Source organism: Cyanistes caeruleus, chromosome 18, assembly GCF_971803275.1.
Source record: "Cyanistes caeruleus chromosome 18, bCyaCae1.hap1.1, whole genome shotgun sequence".
NCBI classification, from domain to species: Eukaryota; Metazoa; Chordata; class Aves; order Passeriformes; family Paridae; genus Cyanistes; species Cyanistes caeruleus.
This window is the reverse complement of record NC_141718.1, coordinates 10,536,687-10,560,690: the sequence shown is the minus strand read 5'-3', so window position 1 is coordinate 10,560,690 and position 24,004 is coordinate 10,536,687. Positions and strand designations below refer to the sequence as shown.

The window sequence follows — 24,004 nt, the reverse complement described above, 5'->3', positions numbered from 1 at the left end:
GCAGGGGGCAAAGGAAAGGAAAGGAAAAGAAAGGAAGGTCCTTTATTCCGACTGCTGGTGACAAAATCACGGGGGTACAAATACAGCGGCACCGCGGGGACACCCCGGACACCAGGACAGCCCCACGGCGCTGCCACGGCCACGGGAGCAGGGTCCGAAGGGGACAGCACAGAGGAGTCCACGGGCCAGCAGCCCCAAGGCCACACTGTGAGAGATACAAATACGAGTCCTGTAACAGCGCTGGGATCCAGGCAGGCGGACAGGGCGTTTGCTGGTGTTCACTTTCCTGCTGCTGCAAAGGAAGAGGTGCTGACTCCACCAGGCTGCCATCACTCAGCCTTGTCCTCGGCAAGGACAAGAGATGGCAGCGTTTATGTCCAAGGGTCACACGCGACAGCGAGCCAGGCTCTGGCGTAGCACAAAGTAGTTCCAAAGTAGCTCCGTGTCACAGGACAGCAGGGTACAAGACTGGGAAACAGCTCAAGATGATATGATGAAACACAGAGCTGAGAAGTAGAGTTGCTACATTTGGACCTTAATGTTCCAGCACCACCTTCCTCCTTCATTTCTGACTACTAAACACTTGTTTTATTCTTTCTGAACCCTCAGATAATGGAATAAGCATCCCCAAGCACCAGAAAAGAGGCTGCTGCTTCTCTGCAACAAGAAACATTGAAAATCCTCAAGTAGACACACAAAGGAAGACATTTCCTACCGAAAAGAGAGGACAAGGACAGAAGTACCCAGTCCATACAACAAGAAATTACCTTCCTTCACAAAGTGCAGTATGTATTCCACACTCAAGATATGAAAATAGTTCTCCAAGAAGTTTGCTGGCATGGATCCAAAGTCCTTGCCTCAAAAATAAGAAAAAGAGGTCCTGGTACTATGAGGACAAATACTGGAAAAAACATACTATGAGTTTGTGGGTTTGGTCCCTTTCTTTTTGAAGTTTTGAGCAGAACTCAATGTGGTCCCAACCTTTTTCTTTTTCCAACTCAGCACACAACCTGAGAGATGTAGTCTTTTCCCTTGCTCAAACTCCAACTGACACATCTCCTCCGCCTGCAGCAGCAGGCTAGGACTGACCATCCAGCTATCAAGGATGTGATCCCAGTGGAATTTCTTCCAAGCTCACTGGCATGAGTAGCTTTGACCCATCGTTAAAACACCAGAGCACATACTTCAGAAGGAAACTGGTCTGCTAAACCATGTTTACCAAAGACATCATCCCTGCCACAGAGAAAAGAGGCTTTATAGAAAGAACCTAAGAGAAAAGGAATCCTAAGGAAACTGCTAAAGAATGGACAGGAGTTTGGAAATCCCTGACCCTCTGGATTACAATCAACTTTTTCAGTGCTGGGTTGCCCTTGTGTAGGGACTTCCTTTTTCCTGCAGCATGCTTTTAGGGCAAAGACCTTCTGATTTGGCAAAGCAAACAAACTCAGCTAAAAACCACAGGGTGCTCCTGCTGCCTGCGAGTCTCCCGGTTTTCCTCCAGTTCTCCCTTTTATTGCTGAACAGCTGACACATTCACCAGTGTGAAAGCAAGCGCCTGGGTGCCGTTTCCTCGTCTCAGCTGATGGGCCAGGACAGGAATTCCCTTTTCCTGCCGGGACCCGAGGCGGGCCAGCAGCCGCCAGGTGGCGCTCGCGCCCCGCGCCCGCCACGAGCCTTGGAGGAGCCTCCACAGGGACGAGGGAAACGGGAGGGAATCGCCGCTCCGAAGGAAACAGAGAGGTTGCTTCATGTAGAAAGTGTGATAAAAGTAATGTTTAAAGGCACCTGGATTTATACTACGTGCAAAATTTAGCTCCGTATGCTAAAATTTGCCGGGGAATAACTAGTAGGCTCTTCGGATGCTATTTCTGAACACTTCACGATGAAAAGCACGCTTGCCTTGTGATTAACTTAGAGCAAAGTAAATGCTTCCCACCTCAGAGGCACAGCATGAGGGCTGCTGAAGGTGTTCACTCGAGCTCCACCTCAAAAGCAGCTTTAACGAATCCTGAAGATCCTGAACAAGATTGCATTAGTGCCTGTGGAGATGCTGGAGGGGGGATTGATGATGGTAGAATTGTTCTTCGTCTTCTCATCAGGCAGACCTTGCCCCTCCACATTCCCAAGACATTTGTTGTGGTTGCTCATGATTAATGCTCCACCCAGAACAGGTCATTTGTTGTGGTTAATCATAATTAAATATCTTCCTAAGAGCTGGAGATTCTTTCATGGCTGCTACCCCACACACTCACTGCTTACTCTGATGCCAGCTGATGTTCCATGCCAAAGTTGCTTTCACTAATCTGGAAGTAAAGGCAGTGGTTTCCTATTGCTGTCTATGCACCTATGCCTGCATAACAGGCTCTAGGCTCTGATGTCCACCCCACTCAATCCTACTAAAACAGGAACTACACTGAATCCCTCTTAACACAACAGGTAACCATCAAAGAGTTAGGTTTTAACTGTTTCAAGAACAAATGGAACTAGTGTTAAGAAAGGTCTCCAGTCTAGACACAATCTAACTCCTCTAACAAGAGACACAACTGCCCAGCCCAGCATGGGGACAGGAAAAGTACCAGTCTCAAAGACATCAAAACTGGCAAAAAAAGGGTTTTAATAGCTGAGATTTTTGCACAACTGGGAGGTGGGCCCCAACATAGCTACTGGCAAGACACAAGTCCTCCTCTTCCCACTGCACGATGCTATCTCCCATTGCCAGATCCCAAACACAGCTGTGGTATCAACCTCAGCAGCATGACTTCCTAAACCATAAATAAACAGCTGAGCAGGCAGAGCAGTGATGGGAACAATGAAAAAGAGAACCATGTACATTCTCACTTTCCAAGGATCCCACTCCATAAAACTGAGTGATCTGACCCAGGAAGCTTTTAGCTACTAATATCTCCACTGCAACAAAGAAAATGAACTGGTGCTGATCACAGCAACTCTGACAGATGGGTCAGGTTTACAAGACTGAAGCCTAGGAAGCTCTGCTTCCTACTCATTTTTCAAGTGTTTTTCCACATTCCTCCAAGCCCCACCAGAGTGACAGCTCCACCCCAGCAAAGCTGACAATGTGCTGTCCACCTAAAAAGCAATACATTCTGTACCAAGGGCCAAAATTCCTACAAAGGGAAGAAGGAGAAATGGTAAATATAGAGAGATTAACTTCTGCTCTAAGGTTGACCTCCTGAGCTCCAAAATTCAGCAGTTTGCTCACAAAAGCTCAAACAGAAATGCTATCAGAGGGACAGCCCCCTCCTCCCCCTATCTCATATTTCTAGTGAAATCTCTGGCAAAACAGAGATTAAATGTTCTTAGGGACGGCTCAGGCTCCCAGAGGCAGATGGAATATTCCTGCACTGCTTAGAAGCTGAATTACTCTGTTTCCCACTGGAAAATGTTGGGATGCACCCTAAAAATTAATGTCAGCTATGCCACAAACAAAACCACTGCCACTGAAGAGATGATCTATCCAACTGAACAAAAGATCTGCTCTTCAAGCATCACTGGCTACTTGAAGGGGTTAAGATTTTCCTGCTAAGAAATAGCTTAACACAAACAACCTGAACAGTTGAAAAAGGATATTCACCCAAGAGGTGAAACATCAGAAGCACTAGAGGTGCAACCTAACTAGAAAGACTAAGAGCAAGAACTGTCTAAGAGTGCCTCAGACCACTGACCTAACCAAGGTTATCAGAAGATAGCCAGGAACAGAGAAGGAGAGGCAGGATACACTGAGTGTCAGATAGAGAGGCATTGCAGGGAGATTTCCTTTCAGAAGCCGTCATCTTTGCTTCATGTTCTCAGCCTCGTGCATGGAGAAAAAGTTTGGCAAGAAGCCTTGTTGCACAAGACAACAACTCCAGTCCGCTCCTGCACATCTGGAATGGTTAAGGGCATCACAGCATCCAGCAGACAGAATGATTACTGTCCTCCATTATAAGCATAGTCGGCTTTGTTGTGCATAATCAACTTGTTGTCCACAAAGTAAAAGCTGTCCGAGCGTGTCTCGTACGGGTTTTCAACCATCAGACGGACTGTGAAAGAGAAAGCTCCATTACATTCAACAGCCAGCCACAGTCAGGATAAAAAGGACTCTGCCACTCCACTGGATTTACCAGGCTGATGCTCTGCCCTACCCAAGGAAGAGAAGCAAACTGCTCTGCTGAGCACACTTCAAAGGCTGCAGCCTGCCCTTTCCTTTCTTCCTATTCACAGGCCAAGTGCTGTCAAAATGAAACAGAGGGGGAATCAAGTAACTTCATTCCAAATAACCTTAGAAACTGCCAGAGCCATGAGTGGAGCCGAGCAGCCATCACATCTGTAAGCAGAAGGAGCTCGTTTGTGGCACTCCCCCCATGGACACAGGCAGGATGAAAATCCAAAACCTTCCCCACAGCCAGGCAGCCCCAAGGGCCCCTGTGCCTCTGCTCTATCCACCCCGAGGTCAAACATACCCTGCGCAATCTGTATTTGCAGAGATCTTAGCAGGCTTAAAAACAGACCTCAGGGAAGAGCCAGTTCTGTTCCAAAGCGGGAGGTTCTAGCCCTAACAAGCAAGTGCAGATAACAGATGGGTGGCTATAAAAAGAGCCTTTCTTCAGTGTTTTGTTTTCTTCTGGGCTACACTATGAGGCATGTCAGCCCTGTGACTCTGATAAGTTCTTGCAGCCTGTGACTTAGCACAGGTTGTCTCAGGCTTTCATTTTCAAAGGAGGAGACTGCAGCACAAATCTCTAATTCAGACAAGATTACACACTGCTAAACTGGGAACCTGTATCTGTTCCTGTCCCCTCAATCCCAGTCACAACTTCTTTCACAAGAAGAGGGAGAGAATGAGAGAATGAGCAGATGCACATACAAGCAAAACACCACTCAGTGTGGTGAAGGAGGTACTTACTAAGGTCTTCTGAGAGCTGAGGGAATTCATAAATGTGTTCACATGTGTTCCTGCTACTGGGGATGCAGAAGCCAAAATCAAAATCAAAGTTCTTCAGCAAGCGATCTCGGAAGTAATGTCTCTCAATCATTCGGAAGTTTGACACTGGCTTTTCTCCCACTGTGAATTCCACTCTGCATGGAAGAATCAGGAGAAAAAACAGCTATTGGGAAGAACAGAGCCTTAGGCATGAGGCTACACAAGAGTTCTCTACAGAGAGTTTGATATCTGTAGTCTAAGATAGGCTCTCTAGAGTCTTCAACACAGCTTTGTTATAAACTGTCAAGTGACACTTTGTAAACATCCCATTCTCCCTTCTTTCCATGAACTCATACTCACGTTGCACCAACAGTCCGAAGACGGAGAAATGCTGGGGTGAACTGGTACCGAACGAAGCGACCTGCACTTGCATCCAGTTCACTGCTGTCGTCTTCATCCTCCTCATCGTGCTCTAGAAAACACAGCAGCCTGGAGTTACTCTGCTCATAGTGTACACATGAGATGATAGTGGCTGGTGGGTGTATCTGGACAAGCTGCCTACTGCTTAGGTACTGAATGTAAACACATTTAATAATTGGCCTGAGACTTATACTGGTACAAAGTAAAATAGGAAAGACTTGCCATGACAGTTGGCCCAACCTTGGTGGCCCTCAAACTCACAGGATATCCCCACTCACAACTGCCAGTGCACATGAACTAATCTCTATTATAATCAGCCCAAAAAGGAAGCTTGCCAGTCAACAGTTCTCCTCCATCCAAGAATAATCACATTTTTATCACAAGCTTCTCAGCAGAGATAAACTCAGTCCTATGCTTAAAGGAAAGGTAATCATCAGGACATATACCCAAAGACCCTTCTGCTCAGTTTGCATGGGTCATCCCATTCTCCCATCCCATTGCAACCTCACAGCTCCCTGAGTCTCTCCATCCTTCCTGCAATGTTTGTGTGCTGTACCTGAAGCAGATGGCTTGGCAATTTCAAATAGAACTGTTCCAGTTTCAAGGTCCCGGATCTTAAACCTGGTGAAGTCAATGTTGTAAATGTTGTCCTCGGGTTTGCATAAATAATCTAGAAGAGAGATAAAAAATACAGTAACATTTCAAAACACCCGTGACCACTTACCAAATTATTTCCTTTTTGGTTAGCCCTAGCCCGATAAGATATGTACTGCTTGTTGTTTTGCAGAAGCTTCATGAAAGTAAGACAAAACTAAGGATGTGATAAACAAAGGCATGGTAGGTGCCAGGTAGCAGAGCAAGAAAGGGATGCGACTGGGACAGAAAAGCAGAGATCATCAACCCAGAGGAAAAACAAAAAAAAACCTAAAAAGCCTCTAACAAATCAAAACCCTCAAACAGCACAAAAGCCCCCAAAGTTTCTGGAAGTTGTACGGGAGCCGTCGGCGGGCGCTCCCCGAGCCGCCGGGGCCAGAGCGCCCGAGCCGCCGCGACCCCCGGCGGCAGCACCGGGCCGGGCCCCGCCGCTCCCCACGCCAAAGGCCCGGCCCGGCCCGGCCGGCAGAGCCCCCGCCGCCCCGGGGACCGGCCCGCACTCACTCTCCGTCACCCGGCACAGCCCCAGGACGTGCTCGGGCCGGACGGTCTCCAGCGCCAGCAATTCGGACTCGGTCCAGGGCTGCCGTGGCGGCGCGTCGGCCGATCCGCGCAGGCCCCGCAGGCGGCTGAGCGGCCCCGCGGAGCCCGGCGGCAGCTTCTTGTCCGGCCCCGGCGCCGCCGCCGCCGCCCGCGCCCTGGAGCCGCTCATGGCCGCTGCCAAGATGGCCGCCGCCCGCCTCGGTAGCTATGGGAGCGCGGGGCGGGGCTGGGGCCGTTGCCTGGCAATGCCGCGCCCGAAGCTCAGCAGGGCCCGCCCCGGTCGCGCCAGGATGGGTGACCCAAGAGCCCCGCACGGGCACCGCCGGGGACGCAGCGGGACAGGCCGGCTGGGAACGCTGAGTTACCTGAGAGAAAACAACACAAGGAACAAATAAAACCGGCCCCACTCCCGCTGGCCCCGGCCGGCTGCCAGCCCACATCCCGCTCCTGCAGCAGCGCCCGGGGAGCCGGTGATCACCCCTCAGTGGCCAATAAAACCCCTCAGGGCTCCCTGCTCTGAAGGCACGGCCTGAACCCGCAGCGCAGCCGCTGACACAGAGAGCAGGTATCCCCCGAGAGCCCCGCTCTGCGCAGGACACGCTGGCAAGCGCTTTTCGGGGAGCAGCAGAGTCAGCAAGAGGGTGCCACGGAGGGCACACCACGCTCCTGCCCAGGGACACCCCAGCTGCTGTCCCTGGGGAGCAGAACAGCGACAGGACCGTGTGCCCCCGGCTCGGGCAGTTTCATGGCCACACAGCGGAGCTGGCAGTGGCACACATCGGACGAGTCGCCCCAGAGTGGAGGGAGGAACTGGGGAGGTCCCATTTGGAGGGCTCACAGGGGCAACACACGGAGGAAAGAATGTGTTTCTTCCCAAAGAGGGGCAGCCCACCAGCCCGCAGTAGGCACGCAAGAGCTGCCAAGAGTCACCTCCAGTCCTCTGAGGAACTGGGGCAGGAACAACAAACATCTGCATCCTCTTTTTGGACTCCAGCCAACACTGAACATGCTCACGACGACCAGAAGCACATTTTGAGCAGTGGTTTATGGCGCTTTCTGTGGCTTGTGAGCAGCACACTCTTGCTACTACCAGCCAAATGTTATTTCAAAAAACCCTGCCCACACCAATGCTACTAAATCCTCCTCACTGCATGGGTTTGGTGCCTCCATCCTGTGCCCTAAGGAAGGACAGTCCCAGGCCTTCTGGAAAACCACCTTCTTTGCCCAGGAGCAGGCACCTTGGGCACGAGGCTGCTGCTTTCTCTCTGACACGGTTTGAAGCTCAAAGCGGGGCAGCTTGCAAAGCCCCAGAAGGCAGATGACATCTCTGGTGCTCCGGCTCTGAGCAGGAAGCAACAAACACATCAGCACTTTTAAGAGGATGTTGTATCATTCGATTGTCACTTAATTACTCAAAACAACAGGCAAGAGATCACCAGGGCTGTACTGGAGGCAGCACCTGGCAGTCAGCCAGGCTCAGCCTCCCTCGCATGGGTGCAGGACAGAGGGGGCTCTTCTGCCCCCACCACCAGAAAAGAGGGACCATCTCATCCAAGTGACAATATAATTTTGTTTATTTTCCTTTAGCACACTGCTGGTTAAACTGCCAGACAGTAGATTTCAGAACATTCCCTCAACCAAACATCCTGGGAAAATTAAAAAATAAAACTGCTACCATGTACCAAAAATAAAATAACCCACCCCCATGTCCATCTCCCCCAAACTAGTCCCTGCAAAGCCGATGCAATCAGAAATAGTTATCTGTGCTTTTCACCTAGGGCCCAAGCTTGCTGCAAATCAAACTAAAAAGTGTCAATGCAAGTTGTTGTAACACAAAGCAATGGGCAGTAAAATAAAAAATCCTCCTCAAAAACCCTTTGAACTGGTGACAAGTACAGATGGAGATTTCTCCCCATACTTCAGCCTTTACAGACAACTTAGACCTGCATTGTTAAGTAGTTTGTGATGTGTCTGTAATGCCAGTGGCACAGGTCACATCCACAGCCAGGCACTATGGAGCAGTGGGACCATGTGCCAACGCTGACTGCTGCTGCCCCAAAGGGAACCAAACACCACCACCACCTCTCACAGTCCTGGCTGCTGCCTCCTGGCATGGAGCACAGATCCTGCCTCTGCTCTCACAGGCTCCAGGGCTGCTTTACTAAGCCAGCTGCTTCTCAAGTGGGAAAGCCCTGAAGGCACAAAGCCCCAGAGGAAACCTCAAGAAGTTCAAGCCCCCACTTTCCTGCCAGTTTCCAGCCCCTGCTTTGCTCCAAAACACCAGCTCAGAAACTGCCACAGTGTGACAGAGCAGCCATGGTAGCACAGGAGAGCACAACCCCATTAAGTGTGACTGGGGACAACTCCAGGGCAGAGATCCTGCACTTTCTAGATTCACATTCTTCCCAGCTAAATTGGTTGAAGCTGTACTTTGCCCCTTGCCTTCAAATCTCCATCACACAAACTCTTCAGCAGAAACCTCAGATGCTTGCAAAAGATGATTCACATTTTCTAATCAGCCATCACAGTTTCTAGGAGGGTGGAAAGCACTTGTTCTGCTGATATTTCTGTTATTTTAAATAAAGCACTTTTTGGGGAAAAAAAATCAAAACCTATCAATAACCTGCAGTAGCATCCCTCCAATCAGACTGGGGACAGCATCGTCACATCCCTCCCCACCCTCATCTTCCCCTCAATCTCCAAAAATAGTATTTAATATACAGCAATAAACTCTGAGCAAGCCAGAGTCCCGGAAGACATGGACCTGCTTTCACCTCTCCCATCCATCCCAGCACCTTTCAATGCTACAATACTCCTGGGTCAAATCCATTTGGATCCAAGGTGAATGCATGTGCCCCAGACCCGCTGGGCAGCACGAAGCAGGGGTGCAGCACAGGAGGCCCATCCGTGTGATCACGTTTTCTGAGCCTTCCCAGCTCCAGCCTGGTGTGTTTGTGCCGTTGAGAATATTTGTGTGAGCCTATTTGGGACCAGCCGGTGGAGACAGACTGGTGGAACCAGGCCGACGTTAAAATAGCATCTTTGAATTGTATTAGGCTTTGGCATTTGTTGTGGAGATGCAGAAGTGCCAGTAGGTAAATTAGCTCAGTGCTGGCCCAGTTCCCATTTCCCTTGGATTCTCAGCAAGGATATTTCCCTCCCCACCATACGTGCAAGAAGCAGACTGATCTCTCCCACATTTGAGCACCAAACAGAGCCTGAAACACTTGGTACTTCGCAGCTGCTCAGAATCTGTCTCACATCAAGGGCTGAAGCTGCTCTCATGGCCCTCTCCCTCCTGCTGTTTTCTGTCAGCAACAGGCTTGTTCAGCCCAGAGTTCCTGTAGCAAGACACCTCCCTGGCCACTGCAATCCCATTTTAACTTAAAGGCCAAGGGACAAGGCCCAGGTCCCTGCTGTGTTGAGACCTAAGCAGCACGGGGCAAGCCCTCAGTGAGTAAATTGGTGCTGCAGGACCCACCAAGCCCCACTCTGCACCCAGAAGCTGTCAGTGCCATACAACTACCAGGACCCAGCATGACTCACTCAGCTCTGAACTGCACAGACGCCCAGGCACCAGACTGTCTGGAAGTTCTCCATCCTGCCTTCAGGAGATTTCTGGGGGAGATCAGACCTGAAGGAGCTCTTCCAGTTCTTCTATCCCCTGCTAGACTTTTCTTCCATTGACTTTAAGGGCTGAAAATAAAGAAACTTGCTCACAGTTCTCTAACTTCAGCTGTGACCTCCAGAGCTAGCATCTGGGGACAGGGAGACAGTCCCCATCTGATCTCAAGGGCAGGGAATGCCTGTCCCTTAAAGAAAAAGAAAAAAACTCAGAAGCTCCTTAAAAAAAAAGAAGCTTCTTCAAATAGACTTTTATTCAAAGCCTGAGACAAAGGCACCAAAAAGAGAAGGGAATTCATTTGGCTTTCTGTTCACTGCCACCTGGGACACTCAAAAGGGTCAGAGATGTGTAGTCACACACACAGAAGACTTCAATAGCCTGGCTTAAAGGAGGGGCTGAAGGACAATTAAAATAAGCTTTGAAACCACTACGCTGAGGCTGGATCCAGGCCTGAAACATCACAGACAGTGATTTTCCCTTTATTAAGTGGAAGCTTTAATAAAATTGCCATATCTGCCCTATCTTTTCTTTCCCTGGTCAGGACCAGGTACCTCATTATACCCATGAGTATAGTGTCTGGTTTGCAGACACTAAACAGATGGCCAGGGGAGCTGGAGTACTCCAGCTATAGTATACTCCAGTATTCCCAACAAGGTGCTGACTGGCTATCCCCCACCATCCTCAGTGCTCCCACATGCTTTGTTTGAAGGCTCCTTCCAAAGCAAACCTGTCAGGAGAGGATGGACCAGCAAGGAAATGCTCACAGGATCTTAACAGGGGCAGGAACCCCCCAGAAACCAGCCTTGTAGTGAGAAAGATGCATAAAACCAGAGTCAAAACAACTAAATTGAAGCCATGAAGGACAAACTATTTCTCCTTCCTATTCTTATTCAAATAAGACAAATTCATTTGAACTGAGCAAATGGAACAAACTAGATCACAGCCTGTACAGCTCTGCCTTGGGGCAGCTGATGGCACCAAATGGGTGCCCTGGCTGCTAGGAGAGGCCAGGATAAACTATCCTAGACTTGTCTCTGACTTCTGCACATCTAAACACACAACCTTTCTCCCATGGTAGGCAAGGTGCTGAGATTACTGGGTGAGCCACAAGAAGTCAAGTGATTCCTTGCTTCAAGGATGCTCAAATAAAATGCACCCTAAAAGGCCTGGAGGAGAGCAGCTCCTTAGAGAGACACATGCTTTCAACCCCAGGTTCTTTGCTTAACAAATCATCACAGTTCATGGTTCTCAAAACTGATAAAGATCTAAATGTCTCTTCTATCCAGTTAGAGCAATCCCAAAAATGCTGCAGGCACTGTCACTGAACAAATCAGAGCTCATATTTTATAATAGATCTGTAAGTATTAGGATTTTGACAGTAGCTAGAAGATGAAGCAGACAACTTTAAGCTTACCACCTTTCATCCTAAGGTTTGTTCTTCAAGATCTGCTCTCTTTAAAGCCTGTATTTTCCTTTAACTGGGGCAGGGACTCTTCCTCCTGTCCCAAACTACCCTTTGTGCAGTTGGAGAGAAGATAATTAAGGTACTGCTTGTTTTTCAGCTCGCAGATATAGAATTAGGGTCAGGCCTGTAGCAGTGATGTGATCAGAAAGGCAAGGTTCAATGGCACTGCTGCAGAGAGCAGCATTTTGTCACCTCCCCCAGCTTCCACGCTGGAGCCCCTGAGCTGACAGCTCCTATCACAGCTTGAGGGTTAAGAGGAAGTGAAGGCTTCAGCTCTCTGAGCCCAGGAGAACAGAAAAGGCTGCTCTTCCAGCTCCCTTGCCAGAAACTCAGTAATTCTGCTGACCCTGCTCAGCTCAAAGAAAGGCTGAGCCACTGCATGGGATCAAACCCAGGAACAACTGCTAGAAAAATGCAGGCTCAGAGAGGCAGAGCAGCATGGAGACCACTGCTCAGTGCCACTGCTCCGGGGAAAGACCCAACACTTCTGAGGACAATGGAGAGAGTGTGAGGTAAAGCACTCTGTGAGCCAAGAGCTCAGCAGCAACAAAGCTGATCTGCAAAAATCCAACCCTGCCTGGGACAGGAGATCCTGCTCCAGAACAGAACATCTCCCTCCTGGTCAACCAGAAATGCTCAACATGTTGGAGGCCAAGATTGTGAGAAGGCAGTTCCTCGGGGCCTGCAGCCCTGGAACAGAAGATGCAGCAGTGGCTCTCCCTCTGCCAGGCAGGCACAGGCTCTGCATTTGGAAACAGAAGCCTCCTGCAGAAATATCCCTGGGGGAAGCAGGTGACCTTGTCTCCAGTGCATTGCTCACTTCCAGATCTCTGGATGGCAACAAACCACCTTGCTCTGCAGGACTGAAATGTTGGACATCTGCCCCTTCACTACAGGGCTTGGATATGCAAAAGGCCAAACTCACTCACTGCAAACACTGACCAGCTCCACTTCTCACAGCCATAGGCAGGGCTGGTCCCTAGAGAGGGACTGACAGACCACAGGGAGCATCCACCAGGTTGCTCTGCTCTGTCCTACAGCACAGGTTGGTTAGAGTCACAGAGAAGGGAGTTCACCATTAGGAAGGTTAAGGAACAAGTCCTGAACCTCTTCTCTAGTTCACCTGATTCTCAGCTTCTTCCAAAGAAGAGGTCACTTGCTAGGAAAGGCAAAACAAGGAACTGGGCTTAAAACAAAACCTTTGAAAATAAAAGGATATTAAAGGAAACAAAAGCCATAATCGATACAGAAAACAAGTGCATCTGATCAGACGCTAACAACGTCAGCCTCTCACAGGCTACAGCAGAATCCCTCTGCGATGGAACAAACATTGCAATTGCCAGACTAGGAAAGTCTCTCCCAACTGGTGCAGCAAATCAGGCCAGATAAATCCCTCTGCTCCTGGCGCAGCTTGCAGTCTTAGGAAGGGATCATCTCCACGGAGGCTGGTCTGGAGCCTTGGTATCTTTAGGCAGGCGAGTACCATACATTGTGTTGCACACATTCAGGGAGATGCTGAGATGTCCTCTGCGGTCACTTGACACCCAACAGCACCACAACATTTCCACGCTCCTGGACAAAATGTGTACCCCGGCCTTGTTTTAAGAACTGCTTTCCTGCTTGAGGAACTGTATTCCACCCAGTAAAGGCAGAGATCCTACAGCACATGGCTTTCTCTCAGTGTGGGACATGGCCCAGGACTGGTAGCATCAGCTTTCAATGGCCCAATACACACCCAGCCAGGACTCAGTTCACTCTTGGATGCCCCAGGGAGAATCAGAGGCTGCACATGGTGCAAAGGGGAAGGCGAGGGCCTTGCTGCTTGCTGGAAGGGGGAAGGTAAGCTCCCTCTTACCTGGACCTGCTATTCATTCCAAATGAATCATCTCTTTTTTTTTTTTTTTTTTTTCCCTTAAATTATGAACAATGTGGAGAAATTGAAAGCAACCATATTTGGTCCAACTCCTTCCCTCCCAGCCCCTGGGCTGATGCACTGTGAGGCTTGCTCTCACAATCGGCAGAGGCAGAAGAGGGTAGGAAAGAAGACACCAAAGGCCACCAATATAGGAAACATGAGGCTGCTGTTGTCCGAGGCATAGGGGTTTGGTGTACGTGGGCCTGACTGAACCCGGTTCTTATTTGCCTGTTTTTTGACACTGGAGCCATCATCATAGTCATCTTCATCATCATCTTCCTCTTTTTTCTCCAGACCTGGGTGTGGCTGCAGCTTTGGAACATCTGTTGAACAAGACAAAAGGTTGCAAGCAGGCAGGATGTAAATTGGGAGATCACTCAAGACACTTCATTCTCCCCTCCCGGAACCAACATGAACATCAGCAAGAGCGCACCTGAGACCCCATCAAAACCACAACAACCCAGAAGACAGGAATATCTTCTACCACAGAGGATCATACCACTATTTATTTTCTTTGCAAGGTAAGAGCATCCAAGCATCCAGCCTGTAGAAAAACTACATCCTTCCATGTGTGTGACCATGAATGTGTCACACAGACAAGTTAATACACAAAAGCACACTTAGAGTGCATATTCAGATACTGCAGCTAGTAAGATCTAGTCAAGAACAAGCACCTGCTGCCTGCAGGACCAGCAGATACAGGTGCAAACAGGAATGGGAACAACCCTTTCCATAAACAGTCCTACTCCACATCACTGTACCCCTCAAAGCTAGAGCTGTGAGAGCAGCATGGCCAAGTCCCATGCAAATCCAGCCTTCTGAGCCTGGGGCCTGAGCTGCAGGTGCCACCTGGCCACAAGCAGCACCTGACCATCCCATAGTAAAGTAAATTGATGTTTTGGTCAGACAGGGATCCTAAAACCTCCTAGTTCAGGAGCTAGAGGGGCTTCAATTCCAGCTCACTTACAAAGAGGGTGATGAAAGAACAAGGACCTTTCTAGCATTCCCCAGAGCTATCCAGAGGAACTGGTATCTGGGAAAAAACACTGCCCTGTCCTCAAGCTGAGAAGGCAAAACAAAGCTCCAGGTAAGAAATACTTAAGCATTAGCTAAAATAACTGTAAATTATTTGTCTGCAGGGTTGCTGCTAACATCCAAGGCCAGAGGGTATTTATCTGTAGCTATAAGCTGAGACTGACCAGACATGTTCCCTTCTCCTCTACCCCATATACAGGAAATTCCAAAACAAACTGATGTTTCTCACTCCAAAATGACACAAGCTTTGTGACTTAGAGGAGAATGAGGACAGTACACACCTACTTCACTCTGCAACTGCACTCTGTGGGAACTCAGTGAAAGAGAAACAATTTTGGCAGATGTGGGTCAGCAAGAGCTATGATCTCATAGTCTGAGAAGCAACAGGCTGCTCTCCAAGGGGAAAGAGCCTCCTGGCTCAGAAACTGTGCTTACCTTCCACTGTTCCTTGCAGGATGTATAGGGCACAGATTTTCGGATTGTCATAGTAGCCCTAGAAAAAGCAAAGGCAGCAGTCAGTGCTGCAGCTCTGAGACAAGGAAACGTCTCCCCACCTACCAATGCCTTTACTCCTCCAGCACACAGCTGCACCACATGACTGGGTAAGAAGGGGAAAGGGAAGATCCAGGCTCTGCCTTGAAAAGCTTATTACCTTTACAAACTCAATGTGTAGCTTTCCTGTGAATGTTGAAACTTCTCCCTGGACGCTCAGTTTCCCCTTTTTAATACTCATGGGAATGATCTCATCGTGAGCTGTGCTGTGTCCAACTCTGTCAAAAATGTCCAAGTCTTTCACCACCACGTGGCCATTCAAGCGAACATCAAATACCTTCAGGGTGGAAGAAATGACAGAGGGTCAGAGCAGATTCAGGCACATGACAGTTGAAATGGGAGCAGAACAGGAAAGCTCTCTGCTTTTTATGCACCCAGGTCCAGAAAGCATTGTAACATGTCCCAGCCCACTCCTTTGGGAAGGATTCAGAGCCCAAAAGCAGCCAGGTAAAGACACCAAAACATTAACAATGTTTTCAAATACCCTGAAATCTGCCTTCTTTTAAAACAGCCCTTGCATCTGCTGTTCAGGCCTGAGGACAGCCCAGTTTTATTCATGCTTCTCTTCCACAACATTTCTCCTGTCAAGTCTGAAGACTTGCTCTGACCACCCTGGGGTGGCTGTGACACATCACACCCTAGGGAACAAAGCCATTTCTAACTAACAGCCTGCAGCAGGAAGAGGAAACAAGCTGGTGAAGAACACAGGGTTTGAAAGAGGTAAAATGTTTAACTGCTAACCACATCTGTAAATTCAGAGTGAAAGTCCTCCTCAGGGCTGTAATGACTCAAACTTCAGGCGGTACCTGGGGAATCCCAGCAGAACCACATGAAGGAAGAGGAACCAAAGATGCCTCAGCCCTTCAGTTTAATCTGAGGTTGCTTTTTGCATCCGTTCTGTAAGCTAGCCCCACCAGTTCTGCTCCCTGAAATACTTCTCTGGCAGGAAGGCAGCACAGTGCTTAAGGAGATCAACCCTAAAGAAGCTGATGGAATCAAGGGAAAGCCAGACTAAAACACATACCACTCCTACCCCAATTTATCACAGTGCTTTGAGTTCTGCTTGCTTCTTTTGACTTCTGTACATGAGAGATTTCAAAAGTGGACAAGGAATATTCTTCTCTAAAAAGCAAAAAGCAGTTGAATTTAACTCTGCTTTTGGGATCAATCTGAACCAGCATCAAGTCTTATTACATTTGTAAGCACTGTTTTGAGTCGGCTATTTAAACCAGATTGCCTCCTTGCTTCAATCCATGCAATACTTCCTCCAGAATAAATATGCTGTCAAGTCAGAAGCAAGTGTTCAAGGAAAAGGAAAAAAAAATTTTCAAAGCCAGCACAGCCTAAACAGGTTGTAAAACTCTATTGCTAGTTATGTTTAGTTGCACATGTTTGTTTGAATACTTTGTAATTAAGTCTTCAGAAGAGAGCTCTAAAGGTTCAGAGCCTGGGAGAGGTTGAGACCTAAGTTAACAATTAGTGCCTTATTCCTTTTGCTCCAGCATGCAAAGCAACAGAGGCAACCTGAGCACACACAGTCTTGGCCAGGAACTCAGATCAGAGACACACAGGGAGCTATTGCTTACCTTCTGTTGAGACTGTGCAAAATAGACCTCTGCAAACTTCAATACCAGCACATAGTCACCCTCCTCTTTGATGGGAACTTCATAGCCAAAGGTTTCCTCATTGTAACGCTCCGTCTGGTAGAGAATCTGGTCTTCTGCGTTGGACCGCAGGATGGGCAGTTTCATACCATAGTCAGAAGCTGGGTTCAAGCACAGAGGAGTGACAGGAAGGGTTACACTCTGAGGAAGAAATACTTCATATATTCTTGAAGTGCTTAACTCCATAAATGGCATTAGCACTTACAACCCATCAGACCCATCTCCTTGCTCTGACCAGGTGGCAGCACTACCAGAGCAGAAGCACAAGAAGCCAAAGACCCAAAATCCAAGAAATGTAGGAAAACAAGTCTGGAGACCTGCTGCAGTCTAAGACACAGTAATCTCACCTGCACCATTTCAGAAATAAAAGCCTGTTTCAAAAACAAAGCCAAAGGACTTGACCATTGGCTCTTGCTTTAAAAAGTGAAAACACCTAGAATATTTTTACAATATTTTCAAATTTCAAACTTCAACAACTAGAACAGTTAGCATAGGACTGACTCGACTCATTGACACAACAGATTTGAAGTTAGCAGTTGATAGTATCAGTTTTTAGAGACTCACCCCCCTCAAATGATACCTGGGGAACGGTGGAAGGGTGAAAAGCATGAAGGCATCTTACAAAGCCCTTTTTTCCCACCATAGCCCCACAATACCTGTCAGTATGAAGATGAGATGAAGGAAGCAAAAAAGTGACAAGTGTTTCAAGAGTACCAGCAGCTCCATCAGCTGATGTTCTCAAAGCCACCCAGCTGAAATGGGCGCTATCTGCAGGCATCTAAGAGCCCCTGAGATGGGCCAAAACACCATGTCCAAACAGGACAATAACTGACAAAATAAGAGAAATCACAAAATTTGGCTCTTTTCAGTGTTTCACCACGAGCAGCCTCCAAAACTTTTAACCCCACTTGGTATGTTACTGTATCAGGGTTCCTGTATAAATGCAAACTGATACAATGCTCCAGAGCTGCACATCAAACAATTCCCCAGCCAAGCAGGTGCAGGAGGAAAGACTGTGGACACCATCTGCCCACTGGTACTTCAGACAGAAGTTGATCCAGACGAAGTTCTCTGCTGACACTTACCTCTCCCACCCCCATTTCCATGGGAACAGACACTGCATCAGCCAAGACAAAGCAAGAACTACTAACCCAGCTCACGTTGCCAAAGACAGAGCCAATGCAAACGAGTGAGAGGAAATTAATGCCAGTTCTTAGTCTCCTGTTTCACACAGAGCTGCTCAGGCAATCTTCCACTTCTCTTTACCACTCAAACTTGGGCATAAGGACTGAATTCTCTAACTACCAGAAATACAGAGGGTGAAAAGTTTAACCCATCCTCCCACGCAGGTATTTCTGGCTGGCTACAGATTACAGTGATGGCGAACCAGGGACTCCAGGGAAGTCAGCTCCTATTAAAGGAAAGCCTGCATAGGAAGAAAGTCCTTCAATAGCCAAGAAGGTAACTGGAGAGGAAGACCTGTCACCTGCATGTCAGAGCTCTGTTGACAGAGCTGTGGAAGCAAGATGGATTTTACAGCAGTCTGGGTGCTCACTGGGAGTGAGCAGTACACACCAAGCTGTAACTCAACTTTGTTTGGCACCTGCCTATACTGTAATTGCCATCAGCACAGTCAGTCCTTTAGGGCACAGCAGCTGAACAGAGGCTTGGAAAAAAAAAAAAAAGGTTTTAAATTGCCCAGAGGCAGTACAGCCCAGAATTACTATCCCTAGGTCATTTCCTCCCAGTCAGCCATACATTTCTGCTATAGCCCTTACATGTCTATCAACACAGAAAGGAGCCCAGAGTAAAAGAACAATAGTGCAATAAAAAGCCATTGAGGGAAAGGCAGCTGAGAGCTCAAAGGGGTAAAGTCTCCACTGTGCCTGGCACCACTGGCTGAAGCAGGATTACAGTAACAGCCTGCTGCTCAGAGAAAACACCATGGGCTTTCCACAAAGAAAGTGCATGTCACAATGTGCTTGAAAAAGACCCTTTTTTCTCCTCAACCCAAAAATAAATAGTTCCAAGTCTACAAGGACGTTCAAGTCACGCATGTGAGAGATCTATGAAGGAAAGCTGACCTACAGACATGAGGGCACCCTGTGTGACTGCAGCAGCAGCTTCCAGGGGTGCGAAAAACTCTATCAGAATTTAAATGTAACCTCCACTGTACCCAGTGGGCCCAAAAGGTTCTCCGTTTGGGATGGCATTCATGCAAGGTAAGCAATAGCAGTTCCAGCTGTATAGCACAAGGAAAATCCTCACCATCCTACATGGAAACAGCAAAGATTAGACTCAAAAATCAACAGAGAGCTCATCTTCTCCACATTCCACCACTCGCTTATAACCGACAGCAGAGCAGCTCAGCACAACTAGTTTTTCAATATATTAGTGAATCTACTATGTTTTGGTACACCAATTGTCAGAAACATGCACAATTCAAACTGTGGTGGTCTTGGAGGAAAAAGGAAAAGGTAACGCAAGTGCAGTTAGTTTTCATCCTGTTCTAAAGAGTAGGCTGAAGATTTTACTGACTTGGTAGTTAGACCAGCCGATGATTTCCCATCTGCCTCTACTTCTGCTCGTGTCCCTGCCCTTGAACACCCAGCCACGACTGAGGCATGGAGCAGAGCAGCCGGCTGCACCTTCCCTGTGCCGGGCCCAGCACCGGGCTCCAGCGAGCAGCCTGTGCTCTTCGCTGTCGGGACCAGAATGCTGCAAGCATCACCCACATCGCGCGCGACCCAGATCCGGCTGCAGAGGGCTGGAAAAGCTTGTTCCCACTGCACCGAGCGCGCTGCGCACTGGGCTGCGAACTGGGGGATCCTGCTGTGGAACACGGGCTCTTCACTGGAAAACGGGAGAGAAAAGGAGACCGTCGGGCGCACGCGGCACGGCTCGACCGCTCCCGCCGCCTTTCCAGCCGAAATCCCACTCCAACCCTCGCGGAGCCACTTCCCCTCCGGCATTACACAACCCCGCAGGCCGAGGACAGGAACACCATCCCGCAGGGCTCATCCCGCCGCCTCTGGAGCCCCGGGCTCGCACCGCCACGGGCACGGTGAATGCGGTTCCAGTCGGGCCCGGCGGGAGGACGAGCGTGGCCGCAGTCCCGCTGGTGACAAGTGCCGGCGCTGCCTTCGGGCCGCGACCGTCCCCGGGCGGCTGAGGGAGAGGAGCCCCCGCCGTCCTGCGGGGACACCCACAGACCCGCCGGGGCTGCTGCGGGCAGGACGGCGCCGGGGACGCGCGGGTCCCAGACCCCGCCGGCACAGCGGGACCCCGCAGCCGGAGCGGAGCGGAGCCGAGCGGGCCCCCGAGGGCTGTCCCGCCGAAACCCCGCGGCCGCGGCGTGTCTCCCGCCCTCACCTCGGCCCACGCGGCCCTCGAGCGGGTCCTTGCGGAAGTGGATGCCGTTCACGTCCACATGGGCATCGCCGCCCGCGTTGACGGCCCAGACGACGCTGTCGGCGATGCCGCCCGCCGCGCCCCGCAGCAGCAGCGGCAGCAGCAGCACGGGCGGCAGCAGCGGCGCCCCGCGCGCACCAGCGCCCACCATGTCGCGCTCCCGGCGCCGCGCCCGCCCCTTCCTGCCGCCGACAGGGGGCGGCTTACCCCGCTGCCGGGGCGGAGCGAGCACCGGCCAATCCGCGCGCCGAAACGAGAATATTAATTAACTGCCCGCCTGCCATTAGACGGCCGCGGGCCCGTATCTGCATATTCATAAGGCGGCGGACCAATGAGCGGCGGCGATGGGCGGGTTGGGCTGAGCGGCGCGGGGACAGCGGCGGAGCGGCGCGGGGAGCCGGGTCCCTGCGGGCCGAGGTGCCCGGGGCCGGTACCGCCCGCGCAGGGAGCGGAGCGGATGTGGAACCGGCTCCCCCAGGAAGGACCGGCGGGCACGGACGACACTCCCCAGCGCTATGTCCGGAGCGAGGACAGCCCGGAGCGCTGGCCTGAGCGCCGGCCGCCGGTGGGCAGAGCCCGCCCCTCCTTGCCGCCAATCGCGGTGCTCCAGCGCGGCGGAACGCGGAGCACGGTGGGGCGGCGGGAAGCGCAGACGGGAGGGTTGCCGGGGCAACGGGCGGCGCTGCGGCAGCGCGGACCGGAGCGGACCCGGCGTGCACCCGATGTGCTCGGGGAAGGGGCTGGAAGTGGAGCTGGGGCAGCGGGAGCTCCACCGCCGTCGGGGGCGGCTGCTCGCCACGTCCGGGTAGCCCGTGCTGGCTGTGCTCTGAGCAGCGGCTCCCAAGCCCGGCTCGCTGCCTTGGCAGAACACGGTGCTTCTCCTGTTCGCCCCTGCCATGGAGAAGGGAACAGGCAGCTGCCGCTCGCCCGGTAAGGAGCGAAGCGGCCGGTGGCGTGCAAGCAGCTTGCACCACAATGATCTGCCTGAGAAGCAAAGCGGCCAGTGGAGGGGAAGGCGGGGAGGTGACCGTGACACTGCCAGCGGGCTGATCCCTAGCTTGCACTTTATAGGAGCATGTAAAATCCTGGGTTTATTTCTAGAGGACCTTGGCAAGGTGGCTGGAGAGAGATATCTCAGATGGAGGTCAAATGAAACTCAGTCCCTACACAAAGCGGGAACAAATAACTTAATGTTTGCTCTTCTGTCTGACCACGGTGTTCCTTGAGGCATTAGGGACCGGCCAGGCCTCAGGCCTGTGCTCTTGGCACCGGCTGCATTAGCAGTGGCTGCTTCTAAGTGCCAGTTTTATTAATTCAAGTATTTTGCATAGCGTTTGCTTTTATAAATAAAGACTTGGTGCTGCTGACTGAGAATTAAATGCATTTGTTGCTTTTGTAATGCACCTATGGGCCTCTTAACCACACAGTCTTGGAGAAATGAACTGTTTGGGAGAATGCGTATCCACCCACGCCCTGCTCCCCAGTCTGCTCTCCCCGGGTTGGAGTGCACCCCAAAGCATGTTCCTGCTGCTGTGACATCAGTTCTTAGGCTCATGGTATAACTGGGCCAGGACAGACAGGGCACTGCTGCCAGGAAGGGGTTCCTAAAACTACTGTGTGCCTTAGGAAACCACATCCAGATTAGTAGCATGAAATGCATACACTTAGCACCTCTCCAGATTCAGCCACCTCATGCTGATTCCTGGCAAATCATCTCAGCACTACAGACCCCAGCCCTGGCAGCATCTGATCAAATCCAGGCTAATCTGTATCCCTGCTGTGTTTGTGACCTGTTGGGTGTCCCCCAAGCTCTGTTACCAAAGGAGTGCAAGTAGCCGTGGCCAGGACAATGCTGTCCAGTTGGTGAGGCCGAGGGAGGCCTCATTAGAGTTAATTTGTGCTGATTACAAATGATCCTCCCTAATCCTACACTTCAAACTGCGATGTGTGGCTCAGGAACACAACTTTGAAGCACATAAACGGAAGAGCCTCACTTAAAGTGTTACCAGGTGTCCCCAGGGTGAGCATTTTCTAAAAACGAGCTTGGATGATCATTTCCCAAGAATCAGTAGTGCATCAAAAAGCAAGAGGGATTAACTGAGCAGCAGTGAGGAGGGACAGTGGCTGTGCTCATCTGGGGGCAAGAGGAGCCCTGCCCTGGCTCACAGGTTGGTCACAGCTCCTGGCAGAGGATGGCAGATGCTGTTTGAATTGTGTCTGTGGTGTCCTACACTGCTGCCCCGAATCAATACCTTCCGTGACACCAGCAACTTGATGCCAGTTTGTGCCCCAGATGTCAAAGGCTCCATCCTGTTACTAATCCACTGAGCCATCAGTCTGTCCCTTGATGCAGGCTGGATTTACACCAGTAACCTACAAGTGAAAGGCTCAGGGTAATTTTCTCAATCCCTTGATCTGTCCCTGTCCGTTGGCAGCTGTGCCAAAATGACTGTCTTGAATCAGTCCTGCCTGGTCTACCCACCACCCTGATTGTTCACAAGCAACAAGGGGCACGTGTTTAGGATATTAGCCATTTCCTCCTTGAAAATGGGATTAGGAGTCCTGCTTGGAAATGGGATGTCCAAAAAGAGCAGCGAAGATGTGTGGGTCAGAGGCAGATCTCATGGCTAATGAGAGAGCCAAGAAATGAGTGTGAGCCAGCCCCACTGCCCCACAGCCCTCTCAAATGGTTCAGGGCTACAAGGCTCAGGTGCCCACAAGGGACCAGCTGTGCCCTGTCATGTAGAGCTCCTTGGAAGCCTCCCTGGTACCAAATTTGAGATGAGAGCAAAAGGATTATCTCTGGAATTAGATTATTTAGATTGGATCTTTAATCTCTGCCCCTGACTACACGAGAAAACAGTAAAACTCTGGGATAACTCTTGGGGTTTGTTGTGAAAGTAAAATCAGGCTAGCAGCAGAAGTTCAAGAGCTTCTGCCGGAAGAAAAAAAAAATAAAAATAAGGCTTTTGAGACCTGCCCTGTCTGACCTGTTCACTGTATCATCATGAGACCTGGCAGAAAGGAGCTACAGATGATTTGGCAGACTCAGTTTTCCTCAGAAGTAGCTGTGGTTCCAGGATTGCCTCTGCAATGACACAAAGGTGTCCTACAGCCAGACTTTGCCTAGTACTTTTGGGATGACAGGCACAGTTCTGCCACACTACAAGCACCTCTAGGGACCTGTTTAAGCAAAACCAGCTGTAGTTTGCAGGGAAGATGCCCAGCCACCGTAATGCACTGTGGATCAGTCCAGCCTCTAGACATGTGGTAACCATTTTAAATAAAGACTGTCCTGCCATCTGATGCTGCAGGTAAAAGATGTGACTGTTCAGGGAAGGAGTAGGCAGAGGCAGCCACCATGCTTGTGGCCTCTGACTATCCACTGGGCTCCTACAGGCTGGTTGTGGCACAAGGCATATGCCCCAAGCCATCCCCAGTGCCCACAGGCAGGCACAGCACTCTGCAGCACACAGGCAGCAGCACAGCTGTCCTGCTCCACATGCACAAGCAGCTCCTTCCTCAACAGGCTCCACTATAAGTGAAGCACAGCTGTGTACCAGCACTCCCTTTGGCAGACACAAGCCTGCACACAGCTCCCCCTCCCCAGTGTTACCCTAAACACATTTATAATGTACCAGGACTCTGGACTCTGTTCAGTTTATCACACTCATCTTCAATATCACCCTCAACAATACAGCTGCTGAGCCAGTAAATGTGGAGATCTGTAAATATCCATTTTCCAATTTCTTGGCTCACACCCACATTTCCAAGATGGGACCAGCTCCATAGATAAACA

General features: G+C 50.3%; 2 protein-coding genes and 1 long non-coding RNA gene across 6 annotated transcripts; 1 reads left to right on the top strand and 2 right to left on the bottom strand.

The window, feature by feature from the left end:
• Positions 1 to 23: 23 nt before the first annotated feature.
• On the bottom strand, positions 24 to 8,095 carry UNC119B (unc-119 lipid binding chaperone B). Of its 3 annotated transcripts, none has more exons than XM_086855684.1 (5): positions 6,500 to 8,095; positions 5,898 to 6,011; positions 5,282 to 5,393; positions 4,904 to 5,076; positions 24 to 4,229 (listed from the first exon to the last, which is right to left on the bottom strand). In XM_086855684.1, exons 1-5 carry the CDS (start codon positions 6,705 to 6,707, stop codon positions 4,216 to 4,218), a joined length of 621 nt encoding a protein of 206 aa, XP_086711810.1. In that variant the 5' UTR covers positions 6,708 to 8,095; the 3' UTR covers positions 24 to 4,215. The 3 variants fall into 3 exon arrangements, with proteins under 3 accessions (XP_086711810.1, XP_086711809.1, XP_086711811.1); XM_086855683.1 differs by having other exon boundaries at positions 24 to 4,040; XM_086855685.1 differs by having other exon boundaries at positions 200 to 292.
• On the bottom strand, positions 8,095 to 20,853 carry MLEC (malectin). The gene is made up of 5 exons (XM_086855680.1): positions 20,167 to 20,853; positions 16,717 to 16,895; positions 15,231 to 15,407; positions 15,014 to 15,071; positions 8,095 to 13,866 (listed from the first exon to the last, which is right to left on the bottom strand). The coding sequence occupies exons 1-5, from the start codon at positions 20,354 to 20,356 to the stop codon at positions 13,637 to 13,639; spliced, it is 834 nt and encodes a 277-aa protein (XP_086711806.1). The 5' UTR covers positions 20,357 to 20,853; the 3' UTR covers positions 8,095 to 13,636.
• Positions 15,508 to 17,181, top strand: LOC111936607 (uncharacterized). Of its 2 annotated transcripts, none has more exons than XR_015277701.1 (2): positions 15,508 to 15,577; positions 17,033 to 17,181. It is a non-coding gene; the product is annotated as an uncharacterized LOC111936607 (long non-coding RNA). The 2 variants fall into 2 exon arrangements; XR_002868274.2 differs by lacking the exon at positions 15,508 to 15,577 and adding an exon at positions 15,781 to 15,850.
• Positions 20,854 to 24,004: the final 3,151 nt, after the last annotated feature.